General features: G+C 42.8%; 1 protein-coding gene across 1 annotated transcript in view; it reads left to right on the top strand.

Moving 5' to 3' along the window:
- The window catches only part of LOC142243222 (dynein axonemal heavy chain 5-like), a 638,472-nt gene that overhangs the window by 420,022 nt on the left and 199,522 nt on the right, over positions 1 to 18,928 (top strand). The window contains exon 57 of the mRNA XM_075314893.1: positions 790 to 1,454. Within this exon, the coding sequence (XP_075171008.1) occupies positions 790 to 1,454 (665 nt within the window). The remainder of the gene's footprint in view (positions 1 to 789; positions 1,455 to 18,928) is intronic.

Here is an 18,928-nt window from a genome sequence, read left to right as displayed (position 1 = left end):
ACTTAGCGTCTAGCTTTCGGACACTTAAGGATCTCCTACCTGGGATACTCTTTTTCATCTCACGTTTCTGTAACACCCTGGCCCATTATCTTAATGAGTTGTAAACTTGGGTGCCGAACTGCTAGGGGTCCTGTCCTAGGACCCATCTCCGGTCGATAACGCTCTGTCTTGGTCAACTATCTCTCTGTTCGAGTACTCTGGATCATGCTATCCTCTGCATTGTTCTCCCCTCACATCAGGGGCACTCACGTCATGCGGCTCTGCTTACTAGCCAGACCTTAGAGCCCAGTGTGCAATAGTGATGGAAATATCTGACCTACTGACAAGAAACGGTCTATGTCTCTTCACTCTGCCCCTCTCACTCTGGGCTAGTCCCAAACACTAACTTCATTTTACCCTACCGTCAAACAAAAATACATTGCAACATCAAAAATGCATGATACAATTCACATGGCACATTACAACAACATTGGTATCTTCAAGGGGGCACACTGCAGTATGTCCATCATCTTATGTTGAGATGAGATTTAAAAAAAATCTAATATAGTTTGCTGATAGTTTGTCTGTATTGTTCACTGTGGTCAAAACTTAAAATTGCTGTCCGGAAGTGTTGTGACATGTCATTATTTGTAAAGGTTCTTAAGACACTAAAAAACGCAATATATATCTCAATATATTCTTTTGAGAGGAGAAAGCACTTTCTTAACATCAAGACATTAGATTCTTATGCATTTTGTAAAATTTTTAAGACTTTGTATAACTGTATTCATACACATCTTTTTATTGCAGAACATATGGTACAAATAATCTTCTGGATGATCTGAAGCTGTTATACCGTACCGCAGGCCAGAAGGGAAAAGGAATTACCTTCATATTTACTGACAATGAAATTAAGGATGAGTCCTTTTTAGAGTATATGAATAATGTACTGGCTTCTGGTGAAGTGTCCAACTTGTTTGCAAGGGATGAGATTGATGAAATCACCCAAGATTTAATCCCTGTTATGAAGAAAGAATATCCAAGGCGAGCTCCGACTGCTGAAAACCTTTATGATTACTTCCTGTCTCGAGTGCGCAGCAATTTACACGTGGTACTGTGCTTCTCCCCTGTCGGAGAAAAGTTCCGAACAAGAGCTCTGAAGTTTCCTGGCCTGATTTCTGGATGCACTATGGACTGGTTCCAACGTTGGCCACGGGATGCCTTGGTTGCTGTGGCCCATCACTTCTTGACTTCTTATAAAATAGAATGTACAGATGAGGTGAAGAAGAGTGTGGTGAACACAATGGGTACATTTCAAGATATTGTGGCAGAAAAGTGTGTGGAATATTTTGAAAGATACAGGCGTCAGACATATGTCACTCCAAAATCCTATCTGTCATTCATTGGTGGATATAAAGCAATATATGGAGAGAAGTTTGAGTATGTTGGCAATCTCTCCAATCGCATGAAAACAGGTACATTTCACTTTTTTTAAATATACTTTAGGAATATATTAGGTTATATTTCTATTTAGTTTCTTGTTTTGATTCTCAATTTTCTAAAGACATGACAATTCAAAGACCTAGCAGCATGGTAAGATATGAAAAAAAGCTAATCTGAGAAACTGGTTAAGAAATGTGTGTCTTCTTGGCAGGAGTATAGACTTGAGGCTTTCAGCTTCCTGTTTTAACATGTCTTTGTGTAAATTGCTGACTAGCTATGTAGTTTTATCATAATGAAGACAGCAGGTTTATTATCACTTTTGGGAGAAAAGAGTAAAAAAAGAACCAGGCACATGAGCGTATTACGGAAAATAATTGTTGACCGGTTATAACACTTGTATTGTAAGTTAAAGCAAATTTTTCACATAAAACATGGTGTCATATCTGCAGCACACTAAAGAGTAGAAGGAGATGACTATATTCATATATAGTAAAGTGGGAAAATATTTAGCATATTTGCCATTAATTGAATGTATTTCTCACTCAGTGTCTGACAATCATTAGACTATCTTGCAGTCTTCACTGGGTGAAGGTGAATGTGTGCTGCCCCGGCGCAGACCGGGGTGCTCGGATCCGGGGTGGTCATGGCTCGAGGGGTTGGGCCCGGGTCTCAGCAAACACTCCGATCCTTGAAAGGGGATTATTTACAGGGGAGAAGTTTGTGACACCACCTGCGGGTTGCGGTAATGGGAGTACCGCCGCTGCTGAAAGGAGTATCGGGGCAGATGGTGTGGAGCAGCAAGGTGCCAGTCCCTCCGCAGGTAGGAAAGGCCTCGGCCTCTGGTGTTTTGGTGGGATATTTGGGAGCGCAGGGTGCAGGGGAACCAGAGTACTCACTGCGGGTAGTCATGGTGCTGGATGAGGATTATAAAGCAGACACTCTCACAGTGAGGATAAACCAAAGACTCTGTACATCACAGTCACTAAGGGGGAGCCCATCCAGGTGTCCGCTCCCACCAGTGTCAGTTGATAATCCGGAGCCGCCTCCGTGTGTGACGCCCTGGACTAGTCAAGTCGTCCCAGGTAGTCCCATGTGCACACACCCCCTCCCTAAAAAGGTGACAGCAGCCAAACTTAAAAATTCTTGTCACCACCCTCCAGGTTTGATGTCCACACCAGGGGGGTGGAGCCAGGTGCCTGGCTCCACCCACCGAGGAGTTCACAGGCCTGGAGGCGGGAAAAAAGGACACTAGTTCTAGAGAGTAGTCTTGACAGTGGAGGAGAGAGGTTGAGTTCAAGGGCAGACCTGTGACCAGGCCTGCCAATAGTCTACTTAGGTGGCTGGGTTGGAGCCCAGTCACCTCAGGCAAGGAGGCAGACGGTGGTGGCCACCTGCAGGAGCTGGGATTACAGCCGGTAGAACCGTAGGGGCCGGGGTCGGGCGGTGGCCCACCGGTACCAAACCAGGGAACCGATTGGAAACCGGAGCACCAGAAGGGGTACTCAGACCCAGTACGAAGCCCCCAAACCGACAGGGCCGAGTCAAATCAACTGATGGAGGACTGGACTTAAGGACCTTTCCCCACACAAGACCCGTTAGAAGACAACAGCGCAACCATACAGGGTAAAGCCACCCTGCGGGCAAACAGGACTCTTCCGACACCCAGCAAGCCGGGGAGCGGACTACCGTTGCTTAGGCATAGGAGTCAAACATTCACACAAAGAGGTGCAGGAGAAAGGCGGAAACCACCAACCTGATAAGGGAGAAGCTGCAGCCGGCTGTGGGCCCCGTTCATCACCCCGTTTGGTTTACCAAAGACTCCAGTGTATTGTGTAATAGTGAGTACACCAGTGCCTTCGGGCCGCGCACCGCACCAGCATCCAGTACGCACCCGCTCCCACGCCTAAGTACCTCCCTCAGGCCCCCGGGACCATCACTCCCCTACCCACGTAGGGGTCAACAGCAAGCTGCGCAACACCGTACCCAGGAGGCCTAGTTAACGGTAGCGGTGGTGTCCATCCATTCACCACAATCCGTGGGTGGCGTCACAAACTTATATCCCTTCCAAACCACTGCGGCCCCCGGCCGTAGAACTCCCCGCCGAAGTCCCTGCGTGTAGCGCCAACCCCCCCTTGCAGAGCAACGTGACCCTCGGGTCCGTGAGGAGCTCGAGCCACCCACCGTACGAGCACTGATCCGAGCGGCTCGGCGGTCGCAGCCGAGCCCGCGGGGCGATACACGTGCACAAGTTAGTTCTCTGTTGTGGTCACTTGACTTGAAGCTGTTGGGGCCCCTCTCACTATATTTTTAGTGTAGCTGTGCTCTTGATGGCTGGTACTTGGGATTTTAGTGGGCCACTTTATTGGAAAGCCCTATCCCCCGCAGTGTGTTGTTGCCTTCAATCTCTGAGCTCTTAGGGAAGTTCATAAAGAGACTCTCTTTCCCAGGTTAATTATCTGGACGTTGAACCGGCTCCTGACCTAGGTTCCTGTACCCTTTTGGGCTTGGTACCGGTCAGTTCTTTTGGGTTTCTGATGCTGACAGTCCTCCTTGACTATGTCTGTCGCACCCTTCCAATGTCACTGCCACTGGTCCCCGACTCCTCTGGTCCCGGACCACCATCTGCGACCCAACCTCGGTCTAGCTCCCCGGGAGCTACTACTCCCCAGCTCCTCACTCTTTGAGGGCTTTCACTCCACTCTTCCCTCCCACCAGTCTGCCTGACCCCTAGGTTGGTGGCCCTATTCCAGCTTAACCAACCCACTGGTGTGTCTGACAGGTCATGTGAGGTGTGATTAGGATTTGTGCTGATGATAGTGACACCGGTTTCTTAGAAACCTAGAACCATGGGGGTAGGCCCTGCACCCTGGGTGAGGATTGCAGTACCCTGTGGCACCCTGATATATTCAGGGGCGCCACAAATGTATGAGCAGTCCATCATGGAGTGAGATTCCCTTTGGGACTCTTAGAGGGGAGCAGGAACTTAATTGATGCAAATTAATTATTACATTAGTACATTTCACTTAAACAGGTAGTCCTATCTTGAACATTTATGGCCAATCTTGACTGAGCAGCAATATCCAATTCTATCTAGAGAAAGGGCTACCATAATGTTCCTAAGTATCTCTATGTACAGTATAAGGCTATGTGCGCACATTGCGTATTTGCATGCAGTTACGCTATGATCTGCACCGCAGCGTAACTGCATGCATCCTGTGTCCCCAGCACAATCTATGAAGATTATGCAGGAGACTTGTGCACGTGGCGTTTTAGAGCGCAGTGCTTCGTCTGCTGCCCGAAGCGCGCGTTCTAAGAAGTGACATGTCACTTCTTTCCTGCGCTCTGCCTGCAGTCCCCACTCTGTCTATGGGAGGGGCTGCACTCAGAGCGCATGGAATCAGCTTTTTTTTTTCACTACGGACTCTTTCTGCAGCGATTTGAAGCGCACGTGTGCTGTTCAAATCGCTGCAGAAATTTCTGCATGGACAGACGCTACGTACGCACATAGCCATAATGTATATAGATAGATATGTAGATACAGATATAACTAATGTGATATAAAATTATGGTGCATGGTTAAAACTACAATCTTGTAGAAACTTGTCGTCTCCATCTTTCAGATACAGCTGTGGACCCCGGGAGAGGAGACAAGAAAGCTTCTGAACCCCTGTCTTTTATTTGTCTACTTTATAGCTCTCAGTCAGTGCTGTGTGGTGAACAGAAACATTGGCACCACCGATGCTTCTGGAGGTCACATGATAGCTAGGCACCTGCCTGACTTAAGAGATGTTGGGACTTCGCAAGCGCAGATCAGCTTTACCAGTGTCATGTAGCACAGAAGGGGGTTTTCTGCTGTAGCTGAAGCTGCTATGAAAGACAGCATTACAAGTATATTGTAAAAAAAATCAGAATACAATTTCTATTTCTGAATAGAAAAATCTGAAAAACTGAAAATTTTGAAGTGGTCTCTTAATTTTTGCCAGAGCAATATATATATATATATGTTTGTATATACATACCGTATTTTTCGGACTATAAGACACATTTTTTTCCTCCCAAATGTTGGGGGAAAGTGGGGGGTGCGTCTTATAGTCTGAATGTAGAGCTGCGGGGAATGAGGGTGCTGAGGTGGAGCAGGTCATCGGCGGCACGAGCAGGCTGTAGCAGCGCCTGCCGTGACCACGTGGGCCCGCTCATTTCATATGCGTGCATCCTCCCGCCCATCATCTCTCAGTACTGAAGCAGGTGGGCGGGATGATGGGCGGGGGGGTGCACACATGGTAAACAGCCGGCCCACGTGATCATCCCTGGCAACTACAGCCTGGAGAGATCATGTACGGCTATATTCACTGCCCCCCCCCCGTGCATCATCATCAGCGCGGGGGGGAAATGAATAAGTAGGGTATACTCACCGTTCCCTGCAGCATCAATATGTCCTCCTGTCTGCTGGCCAGCTGATCTGTGTACAGAGCAGTGAGCACAGCGATGATGTAATCTCTGTGCGCACCACTAGTCTCCACACACATCAGCGGGTCGGCAGACAGGAGGACATCGCGATGCTACAGGGAAACAGTGACTGCTCCACACAGGTCAGTGGCGCTGCTGCAGACACAGCGAGGAAAATGATCTATGCTGTAGGGAGTGAGGAAAGGTGAGTATAAACATTTATTTTTTTGCTGTGCCACAGGATGCAGGCCATATGATATTATGTATCATGTATTATATATTATGAGCAGGATGGGGGTATATGAGCAGGATGGGGGTATATGAGCAGGATGGGGGTATATGGGCAGGATGGGGGTATATGAGCAGGATGGGGGTATATGAGCTGGATGGGAGTATATGAGCAGGATGGGGTTATATGAGCAGGATGGGGTATTTATCAGGATGGGGATATATAGCAGGATGCGGGTATATAGAAGGATGCTGGTATTTATCATCATTGGGGTATATAGCAGGATAGGGGCTATACCAGGATGAGGGACATATATACAAGGATGGGGATCATATACAAGGCAGGAGGATCATTACCAGGATGGGGTACCTTAGTAGAGAATTTTGGGACATTACCCCCATAACAGTGTCAGCAGCAGATCCTCGCCCCATAACAGTATGTCATGACCACATTTTTTGCTTAAAATGTTATTTTTCTATTTTCCTCCTCTAAAACCAGGGTGTGTCTTATGGTCCGGTGCATCTTTTGGTCCGAAAAATACGGTATATATATGTTCCCTAGGCATCTTTTGTGACCTCTTGGTGTCAAATTGTATAAATATAAAGCGAAAAATACGGTATTTAAAGACGCACCTGATTATAAGACGCACGCCCAAATTTGGTGAAGGAAAAGAGAATTTTTTTTTTAATGTTAAATGGGGTCCATCTTATAATGCCAGTGTCCGTCTAACAAATCATATAGGGTATATGTCCCTCATAGCCCCCCATCCTCCTAAAATTAGCCCCCCTTAATCTGGATATGGCCCCCTTATATTGAATACGTCCCCCTGTGCTGCCCATGGCCCCTATAGATGGTACACCTCCCCTGTGTTTGATATGGCCCCCATGTGTGCTGCCCATGGCCCCTATAGATGGCACACCTCCCCTGTGTTAGATATGGCCCCCATGTGTGCTGCCCATGGCCACTATAGATGGCACATCTCCCCTGTGTTTGATATGGCCCCCATGTGTGCTGCCCATGGCCCCTATAGATGGCACATCTCCCCTGTGTTAGATATGCCCCCATGTGTGCTGCCCATGGCCACTATAGATGGCACATCTCCCCTGTGTTAGATATGCCCCCATGCTGCTGCCCATAATAAAATAAAACACTCTTTCCTTACCTTCTCAGCGCTGTCCCTCCTCGCAGTTGAGCTCCGGCTTCCTCTACTTCCTAGTTCTTGCTGCCATGTGATCAGCAGGGCAGAGTGATATCATCTCTGCATGCCTTATCACAGACTGCAGCAGCAGGACACTGGGAGATCAGCGCTGGAGGTAAGTAAAGCTTTTTTTATTTTACTATGGGCAGCAGCACGGGGGGGCCATATCTAACACAGGGGGGATCATGTGCGAACAAAGGAGGGTGCAGGCAGATATAATATTCCCCGCTGCCCCAGCCCCTCAGCGTGATGCAGTTTCAGCACCACGCTGCTGATGGACAGCGGCTGTGCATATTACAGTTAGGTCCAGAAATATTTGGACAGTGACACAAGTTTTGTTATTTCAGCTGTTTACAAAAACATGTTCAGAAATACAATTATATATATAATATGGGCTGAAAGTGCTCACTCCCAGCTGCAATATGAGAGTTTTCACATCCAAATCGGAGAAAGGGTTTAGGAATCATAGCTCTGTAATGCATAGCCTCCTCTTTTTCAAGGGACCAAAAGTAATTGGACAAGGGACTCTAAGGGCTGCAATTAACTCTGAAGGCGTCTCCCTCGTTAACCTGTAATCAATGAAGTAGTTAAAAGGTCTGGGGTTGATTACAGGTGTGTGGTTTTGCATTTGGAAGCTGTTGCTGTGACCAGACAACATGCGGTCTAAGGAACTCTCAATTGAGGTGAAGCAGAACATCCTGAGGCTGAAAAAAAAGAAAAAATCCATCAGAGAGATAGCAGACATGCTTGGAGTAGCAAAATCAACAGTCGGGTACATTCTGAGAAAAAAGGAATTGACTGGTGAGCTTGGGAACTCAAAAAGGCCTGGGCGTTCACGGATGACAACAGTGGTGGATGATCCCCGCATACTTTCTTTGGTGAAGAAGAACCCGTTCACAACATCAACTGAAGTCCAGAACACTCTCAGTGAAGTAGGTGTATCTGTCTCTAAGTCAACAGTAAAGAGAAGACTCCATGAAAGTAAATACAAAGGGTTCACATCTAGATGCAAACCATTCATCAATTCCAAAAATAGACAGGCCAGAGTTAAATTTGCTGAAAAACACCTCATGAAGCCAGCTCAGTTCTGGAAAAGTATTCTATGGACAGATGAGACAAAGATCAACCTGTACCAGAATGATGGGAAGAAAAAAGTTTGGAGAAGAAAGGGAACGGCACATGATCCAAGGCACACCACATCCTCTGTAAAACATGGTGGAGGCAACGTGATGGCATGGGCATGCATGGCTTTCAATGGCACTGGGTCACTTGTGTTTATTGATGACATAACAGCAGACAAGAGTAGCCGGATGAATTCTGAAGTGTACCGGGATATACTTTCAGCCCAGATTCAGCCAAATGCCGCAAAGTTGATCGGACGGCGCTTCATTGTACAGATGGACAATGACCCCAAGCATACAGCCAAAGCTACCCAGGAGTTCATGAGTGCAAAAAAGTGGAACATTCTGCAATGGCCAAGTCAATCACCAGATCTTAACCCAATTGAGCATGCATTTCACTTGCTCAAATCCAGACATAAGACGGAAAGACCCACAAACAAGCAAGACCTGAAGGCTGCGGCTGTAAAGGCCTGGCAAAGCATTAAGAAGGAGGAAACCCAGCGTTTGGTGATGTCCATGGGTTCCAGACTTAAGGCAGTGATTGCCTCCAAAGGATTCGCAACAAAATATTGAAAATAAAAATTTTTTTTTTCGGTTTGGTTTATTTGTCCAATTACTTTTGACCTCCTAAAATGTGGAGTGTTTGTAAAGAAATGTGTACAATTCCTACAATTTCTATCAGATATTTTTGTTCAAACCTTCAAATTAAACGTTACAATCTGCACTTGAATTCTGTTGTAGAGGTTTCATTTCAAATCCAATGTGGTGGCATGCAGAGCCCAACTCGCGAAAATTGTGTCACTGTCCAAATATTTCTGGACCTAACTGTATATGAGCGGGAGCAGAAGATCAAACGCTGCCGCTCGCAGCTATCACCTGCCCCCAGCATGGCTCCAGAGCGGACCCTGCAGTATGTATGTGTATATATATATATATATATATATATATATATATATATATATATATATATATGTATATGTACACCCCCCCCCGTATATTTGGTTTATAAAACGCACCCCCTACTTTCCCCCAAAATTTGGGGGAACAAAAGTGCGTCTTATAAAGCGAAAAATACGGTATATAACATTTGTAGAGGAAAGCAAAAAGAACGTGTTTTTTTTTATTATATATAAAATACATTTTATTACATGGCTAGAAGAAAATAAATCACACATACTTGGTTATCCACATTGCCTTAAAATTAATTTAAAAAAAGCAAAAAAGAAATCTAGTTTTTATCGATACAGGCTTAGCCAAAAAAAGACTGTAATTTTATTATACTCATGAAAACAGCATGAAATATAACACAATTCTTCGTACTCCTGTATATCTCTACTGTACAATTATTGTTACTCTTACCATTAAACAGTCAATGATTACTGAATCTTTTCAAGTTTGCGAATAAACTGCACAAAAATTCAATGTAATGCCACTGGAAATGTAATTTTTGGTTTAATCATAATTACAAGTTTCTTGGGTCCTATCCTATTGCTTTTGAGTAACATTTATACAACACAATTTTTCATATTTAGCAATCAGTTTTTATAAAAAAAAAAAAAAAATTAAGAAATTACTTTTACACACTTTGGCTCATAAAATTTTGGTCGAACTTAAGAAAATTCTTGGTGTTCTGGGATCACTCCTCACATTCAATATTTCCGGGACTTTTTCCTCTTTTTCTGGGTATTCAAGGGATTAGTCTCTTTTTGCACATATTACGTGTTACGGTAAAATCAAATAATTTTTCAGGTTCCAGAATAAATATAATGTGACAGAACGTTACTTGCACGTCTGGTATATGCATGCAGCAATTGAGAGGAAGTTTAATATTAGATCCTGGTGGGGTGCCGTCCTCCCAATTGGACGCTGTGTTATATCTCGGTTATTTGATTTTTGTATGCAATACAATATGATTCCCCAAATTTTAGTTCTCAAAGTGGTAATGAGATTTATGCCATAAATCAGCATGGGTAAAGATTTATAACACTGTTTTGACTATTACTGCAGAATTACTCAATACAAGATTAGACTGATTGTTCTATTCTGATTCCTTTTTAGAGGGCATATGTCATCAGGATTTCACCCCTCAAACTATCAATGTACATGTTGCTCTCTCAAAGACAAGTCCAGCAATACCTAATCTCTTCCTCCATCACTGAAAAATTAGTGTTGAATAAATACGAAAATGAGGCTGAAAAACAATTTGTAGATTTAACCCCTCTAACCCCTATACTGATTAGATTATTTTATTTTATATTTTAATAGAAAAGACATTTCTGAACAAGGCAATACCAAATATATATAATATATATATATATATATATATATATATATATATATATAATTTAAATTATCATTATTATTTTATTTACAATGGGGCAAAAGGGAGTGTGAGTTAAACTTTGAGTTTTTGGGTTTTTTTATATTTTTTTACTTTTTATTGATTTTACTAGTCACTTTACGTGACTTGAAGCCTGCACTATGCGATTGTTTCTGCTGTACGGAGCGATGCTTCAGCATCCCTTTGAACAGCAACAATACTATTCTCCATCGCTCTGCAGTCATTCACAGAAAGCATGTCATTACAGCAACAGGGATCATCAGCTGTCCCTCTGCCATCTTGCATCCCGTGGTCGCATTTATGGGGCCGCCGATGGTGGCGAGGAACAGTGCGATCCCCACCATAGAGCGTTAGATTGTGCTGTTAAACGCAGACAGCGAGATTTAACTAGTTAACAGGTGTGGGTGGATCTCCAATCCACCTGTGCCTGTTAGCTGCACATGTCTGCTTATCATATCAGCAAATATGTGCAGGCAATAATGCATTCTCTCCACATGAGCCCGCATTAAAGAGACAGATGCGACCTTGGACGTATAGGTATGTCCAAGGTCGTAAAGGGGTTAAAGCCTCTGTCTCTCAAACTCTATTCACCTCCTAATGCTGCCTCTTCCTGCTTGACAGCTTCTATGCTGTTTAAACCAACCAAAAAATGCGCTGGATAAATAATTAGATTCACAAAAATATTTATTTTAGATTAAAAAAGAGAATAAAATGACATATAGTAATGGTCATAAGTTTGGAGGGAGTATACAAGTGAAAAAGATTTCCCTGGGTTAGTTCCATAGACATAGATTATATTTGTTGGTATGAAACACCTGAGTATAAATAAATTGTTAATATAATCCCTATAAACAACTGGTGTAACAACAATTTCATACAAGTGAGGATTAAATCTACTTTCATTATTAGTATAAATATAAATAAATAGATGAAAAAATAAAAATTTAAATAGCGTTATGAATAGGCATGATTGTACCATAAAGTTACCTCACATTAACCATGTACCATTGTTTAAGAGGACTATGTAAACAATAAAGTGTCTGCAGTGTGATTGTTTTATGTGAACTATATCCTAAGGTGAAACTAGTGGATCAAAAAAGTGCAAAGTGCAAGATATCAAAATGAGATGTTCACACACGGATACACATAGAAACTATGTAGTGGTAGAGTATATGTAGCGCTTCACGGGGCAGGTGGTTAACCTACTTGTCGCTGGGCCGTTTCGGGTTGGGTCAGGGGTTGTCACGGGGTGGCCTTTCCCGGTTCCTTTGCCCCGAGGTATACAGTAAATGGTGGGGGAAGTGGAGTATTGGGAAACGTTTGTCGTGACGCCACCTGTGGTATGCGGCCAGGGAGTAGCCGCCGTTGCCGGGTTCCTCGCCGGGGCAGGTGTTATGGCAGCCGAGATGGTGTCACTCCCCACAGGCGGAGTGGACCCCGGGTGGATGATGAGGGTTATAATGACCATTGGCACCTAAGCGCTGGGTGGCGGTGCCGGTAAGGATGAGCCAATACAGTCTCTGCGGGTTCAGGGTGTAGTTTACTCACAACTTCAGCTGCCAGCCCGGTCACACTGGTTACTGCTGTGATGGGCTCCGGTCAATCCCAGATCCGGTAAGGGGTCACCACCGGTGTTTTGAGAGAGAAAGTGTGAGAGTCCTATTTCTAGGGTGTCCCCCTCCGCAGTTAGGTACCCTGGCTGAGCTCCCGCTCCAAGCCCCTGGGTCCAACAAAGTCCAAGTTGTCCAGAGATGTCTTGCCAGAACTATGGTCCTTGTGGGTCTGTTTTTGATGTGCGTGTGTGGTGCCTATTTCTACCCCAAGTGGCACCCGGCCCCCAGATGGCTGGCTTCAGTGACCGGGAAGTCCATGTTCTTATGGCCACCCCCCTGCTTACCCTGAGCCAACCCACTCTGTGTGAAGGCTCCTAAGCTGTGTGTAGTGTGTGAATGTGGAACATCGGTGATTAACCTCTTCTTTACCTGAGATAGATACTGCACCCTAATTGGGATGCAGTACCCTGTGGTGACCAGAGCCTCCGGAGCGCCACAAATACACAGCGCATAACAAAACTCAGGATAAGATAGTTAGTAAATACTAAACAACACCAACAGTGGCCTCAAAGTTTTTAGTACATACCAGGAACCCCAGGGATGCTCCCAACGTGCGGCACACTCTTTCTCAAGAAAAACATCAGCCTCTATGCTGTGTGACTTCAAGCACAAGAATTTCAGTCAAGCAGGAGGAGGCATAGAGCGAGGAATAGAGAGAGAGTGACAAAGGGCTTTTAGATCTAAAACAGTTCAAATGCTGATTTCTCAGTAACGGTAGAACAGATTGGCTATTTGAAGGTATTGTTGGACTTGTCTTTGAAAGGGCTACATGCTCATATAAATAGTTTAGAATATGAAATTCCACTGACAGATTCCCTTTAAAGTAAGGAAAAGAAAATCAAGTGAATGTGGTAAATCTCTTGAACATGAGGCAGATTGGTTTCATCCTACCTGTAGGTGTCTTTAACAAGGCAGTAGTTATTTTGGAGGTGTGTTTGGAGTTGTGGCTCAGTTTCCGAAGGGAGGAGATAATGCTCTGCTTCTGTATGTCACAGTACATGTTAGTATTCTTGGTTCCCTCAATGAACTGTAGCTCCCCACTAGAGTTGAGCGCGGTTCGCGGTTCGAGGTTCTCCAGTTCTAAGCTCGAGTGATTTTTGGGGCTGTTCGAGATCGAACTAGAACTCGAGCTTTTTGCAAAAGCTCGATAGTTCTAGATACGATCGAGAACGGTTCTAGCAGCAAAAAGCAGGGCTTTTTACAGCTACAGTGTGCAGGAGCCATCGCTGGCAGCCTGCCACAAGCTGGTAACCAAGATAAACATCGGGTATCCAACCAAAGCGCTTTGGTTAGTAACCCGATGTTTATCTTAGTTACGTGCAGGAAGCCCACACTTCCCGCTCAGCTCGCTCCGCCCCCTCCTGCCCGCGGCATGTACACATACATATACACACACGCACACACACACACACTCTCACACACGCACCCCCCCCCCCCCGCTCGGCTTACCTGCGGTGATGAAGTCCCGCCATCCCGACCTCAGCGCTGTCACTGTCCTCCATGGCCGCCGCTTGTCACATCACCTATCGCTTCCGACCCGAGACTGACACTGGCGGTGACGTCACGGACCTCTCGCGATACTTGATGTGAAGGCGCCGGTCATTGACCTCAGTGACAGGGGCTGTCAGTGTGCTGGAGATCAGCGCAGGTAATGTACCTCGCTGACACCAGCACTTGTCATGCCCTGCAGTGACCTGGGCTGACCCATTGATGTTAGCTCAGGTCACTGCACTGCTCTCCCAGCCAATGGGGAACATCCTGCTCTTCATTGACTGGGACAGTGTGGATCGTCATGGCAACCCCTTGGATTACACCAGACCTGGATTTGTTTTTCTTTCTAATAAATTGGTTAAAGAGGGAATGTTTTGGGGAGTGTTTTTTCAAATAAAAATGTGTTTGTCGTCTATTTTTTTTTATTACTGACTGGGTTGGTGATGTCGGGTATCTGATAGACGCCTGACCTCACCAACCCCAGGGCTTGATGCCAGGTGACATTACACATCTGGTATTAACCCCATATATTACCCCGTTTGCCACCGCACCAGGGCGCGGGATGAACTGGGGCGAAGCACCAGGATTGGCGCATCTAATGGATGCGCCACTTCTGGGGCGGCTGCGGCCTGCTATTTTTAGGCTTGGGAGAGTCCAATAACCATGGACCTCCCTAGTCTGAGAATATCAGGCCCCAGCTGTCTGCTTTACCTTGGCTGGTGCTCCAATTTTGGGGGACCCCTACGTGTTTTTTTTTTTTTAAATTATTTATTTAATTTAAAATAACAGCGTGGGGTGCCCTCAGTTTTGGATTACCAGCCAAGGTGAGGTTGCCAGCTGTGGTCTGCAGGCTGCAGCCGTCTGCTTTACCCTAGCTGGCTACAAAACTAGGGGGAACCCTACGTCATTTTTTTTTAAAATTTTTTTGGCTAAATACAAAGCTAAGCACCCCTTAGTGCCACATGAAAGGCACCAAAGGGTGCTCTACTTTTTCTCCATTTTTTCTCCACTTTTTCTCCACTTTTTCTCCACTTTTTCTCCACTTTTTCTCCACTTTTTCTCCACTTATTCTCCACTTTTTCTCCACTTATTCTCCACTTTTTCTCCACTTTTTCTCCATTTTTTTCTCCACTTTTTCTCCACTTTTTCTCCACTTTTTCTCCACTTTTTCTCCACTTTTTCTCCACTTTTTCTCCATTTATTCTCCACTTTTTCTCCACTTTTTCTCCATTTTTTTCTCCACTTTTTCTCCATTTTTTTCTCCACTTTTTCTCCATTTATTCTCCACTTTTTCTCCATTTTTTCTCCACTTATTCTCCACTTATTCTCCACTTTTTTCTCTACTTTTTCTCCATTTATTCTCCACTTTTTCTCCACTTTTTCTCCATTTTTTTCTCCACTTTTTCTCCACTTTTTCTCCACTTTTTCTCCACTTTTTCTCCACTTTTTCTCCACTTATTCTCCACTTTTTCTCCACTTTTTCTCCACTTATTCTCCATTTATTCTCCACTTATTCTCCACTTATTCTCCACTTTTTTCTCCACTTTTTCTCCACTTTTTCTCCACTTTTTCTCCACTTTTTCTCCACTTTTTCTCCATTTTTTTCTCCACTTTTTCTCCACTTTTTCTCCACTTATTCTCCATTTATTCTCCACTTTTTCTCCACTTTTTCTCCACTTTTTCTCCACTTTTTCTCCACTTTTTCTCCACTTTTTCTCCACTTTTTCTCCACTTTTTCTCCATTTATTCTCCACTTTTTCTCCACTTTTTCTCCATTTTTTTCTCCACTTTTTCTCCACTTTTTCTCCACTTTTTCTCCACTTTTTCTCCACTTTTTCTCCACTTATTCTCCACTTTTTCTCCATTTTTTTCTCCACTTTTTCTCCACTTTTTCTCCACTTTTTCTCCACTTTTTCTCCACTTTTTCTCCATTTTTTTCTCCACTTATTCTCCACTTATTCTCCACTTATTCTCCACTTATTCTCCACTTATTCTCCACTTTTTCTCCATTTTTTTCTCCACTTTTTCTCCATTTTTTTCTCCACTTTTTCTCCACTTTTTCTCCACTTTTTCTCCACTTTTTCTCCACTTATTCTCCACTTATTCTCCACTTATTCTCCATTTTTTTCTCCATTTTTTTCTCCATTTTTTCTCCATTTTTTCTCCACTGTTTCTCCACTTTTTCTCCACTTATTCTCCACTTATTCTCCACTTATTCTCCACTTATTCTCCACTTTTTCTCCGTTCTTTTTCTATGGTCGGTCTACCCATTAGCTCTGCCATGCATACTGTAGCTCTACACCTACTGCACATGTTACTTTATGATTGACATCTCTTTCGTACCAGAGCTGTCTAAGTCTACTCTGACCCCATATTTGTCATTACTATATTGTCCTTGTACTGTATTATGACATTTGTATCATGTGTTTCATTTCTTGCTGTGTTGCAATTTTTTTGCTGCATGCCAATTGTACCTCTACATTGTTCGAGTTTATGTTATTGTTCTCTCACTCTTATGTGATACTGATTATTGTCATTTTTCATGATTACATGCAGATAAGTCCAATCTGACGAAGGCTCAGGCCGAAACGTCAATTGTAACTTGTTTTGGACAAAAACATATATGCTTATGAAAAAAAAAATGTTCTTAATACGGACCAATAAAGAGTGATTTTGCATTACTATCCATTGGGACTTACTGACTTAGGCGGGCTTTGCACGTTGCGATCTTGCTAACAATGTTGGTGCGATGCAGATGCGATTCGGCACGCCCCCTCGCAGGTGCGATATCCTTCGGTCCTTCCGTAATTGTTCATTTGAATTTACACCCGTCAACTTACTGAGCGTTTTAAACAACCATACCAGATTGTTCAGATTGTTGTGCGATTACCATTGTGATTTGTCCTTCAACATGTCATTAGTCTATTTTTCCTTTTGTTTTGTTTTTTATTCCCTGCTGTGGCTTACTTTTTAATGTTTGTCTCTGTCACTTGTATCTCATACATTCCGTTTTTTCCTGCCGCATACAAATTCAGTCCTTGTTTTCAAGAATACTTATCGTGCATCTTGGCTCCTTTCTTTGGATTGGTGTTCGTGTCTTATTTAAGGTGCGACGTTCTGCTCAGCACTTGGTGTTGCCTTTGTTTGTGCGTTAACACGTGTGGTAAGTTTTTTGCTTGTTTTGTTAGTATAATCTTGTACTTTGTAATATTTTTGCTAATACCTACAAATATGATGTTATTGTCTTTAACTTATCAAGTTCAAATCTGATGTATTCATGCTTAAAGTGATTGTTAATTCATGTATAAATAGTTTATAATGGCTAGTCATTTTTTTTTCTTTCTTTCTTTCTAAATCATAGACTAAACACAAACAGAAAAAATGTCTGGCTCTAATGAAGAGTTCATCAGAGCATTCATAGAGGAATACAGGGCACATCCATGTCTCTGGCAAGTTAAATCCCACGAATACAGTAACAAATTCATGAAAAAAGCTGCGTATAAAAAACTCATTGAAGTGTACAATACCCATCACGAGCCACACAAGGCATCAGAGCTTATTGTGCGAAAAAAACTTCAAGCACTTCGAACGGTATTTAAAAAAGAGCTAAATAAAGTTGCTGAATCCCAAAAATCTGGTTGTGGTTCCGAAGATATTTATACGCCTAAATTGTGGTATTATGATCTACTACTCTTCACTAGGGACCATGAGCTTCCCAGAGCATCAACCACATTAATTCCACCACTTGAAAAAGAACAGCAAGTGGATAATCTTGATTCAGCTGTTGAGGCGGTATGTTTTTTTTTATTTTTTTGAATTTTTGTTCTGGGTAATGATGTTTAATGCCACATGTCAATTCATGTTTTTTTTTTTTATGTTTTGGTCAAAATTTTTTATTTTATTTTTTGTTTTTGGTTAAATTATAGTCACAATTTAGAAGGCAAAATGATAGTCAATATCAAATATGTGTTTACAAATGCACTATTTTTCATTTTTAAGCAAATGTATTTGATGTTAAAAAATCATATCCCAAAAAAAACAAAAAAAAATTTTGCTTTTCAATATATAATTTTGTTTTTCTTTTTTTTAATAAAAATCAACAGAATTCGCAAGAAAGCCAAGATCAAAGCACTCATGAAGGTCCATCAGACACTCAATCTGGCGTGGATGCGATTCCTACGAATACACCATCGACATCCAACGCTGTAGAAGATCCAGAAGCTCGTCCCTCACCTGCTTTGCCTAGAAGAATTTATCCAAGACAAACAACACCAGATCCAATGACTGGTGTTGCACAACTTGTTTCAATAGCGAAAACATTACTTGAAAGGAACAACACTTCCCCTATTTGCGGAATTGCTTATTTAGTCAATGAAAAGATGAAACAAATTGACCATGAATCGGGTTTACTTGCCGAAAAATGGATTTTGTCGGTATTGAATGCCGCAATCTCTGGAACATTGTCTAAATTAGACCACAAAATCTTTGATGTCACAGTTTCCCCTATTTCAGGCACAAATAATCAAGAAGTGCCACTTGATAAATCTGCCGAAATGACTGACAATGAGTTTAATGAAAATGAAATTATACCCATTGTCCGTCATTTGAGACAAAAATCAGCTCGCCATCACCCCTTTAAAAAAGGGTGTGGTAAAAAAGCCCATACAAAGACCCGATAATAGTTTGATATAACTAAACATTTCTGTTCCAGTTAGCTTAGTAAGCTAATGAAAGTTTACTGTGTATGAGTTTGTATTGTAATGTGATGACATGAAATCACATAAATTCATAAAAATATATAATGACATTTGTTTTTTGTTTTTTTTTTTAATGTGACAAACCTATTTTGTGTTTAAAAAATCATTCTTAGTAGTAAAGTAAAAATTAAAAAAATATAATGATTTATTAATGTGTATTTGGTCCTTATTTTTTTAACTTTAAAATGTGTTTTCTGTTGAAATCTAATGTACAACCGAAGCATTATAAAGCTGCAAAACACCTAATTTTTGTTTAACATTTTTATTTTTTAAACATTTTCGCCATGTTATTTAGTCATCATAACATTAT

Source organism: Anomaloglossus baeobatrachus, chromosome 6 (genome assembly GCF_048569485.1).
Source record: "Anomaloglossus baeobatrachus isolate aAnoBae1 chromosome 6, aAnoBae1.hap1, whole genome shotgun sequence".
In the NCBI taxonomy this organism is placed as follows: domain Eukaryota; kingdom Metazoa; phylum Chordata; class Amphibia; order Anura; family Aromobatidae; genus Anomaloglossus; species Anomaloglossus baeobatrachus.
Note: the sequence above shows the minus strand (reverse complement) of the source record. Positions and strands in the feature narration are given on the sequence as shown.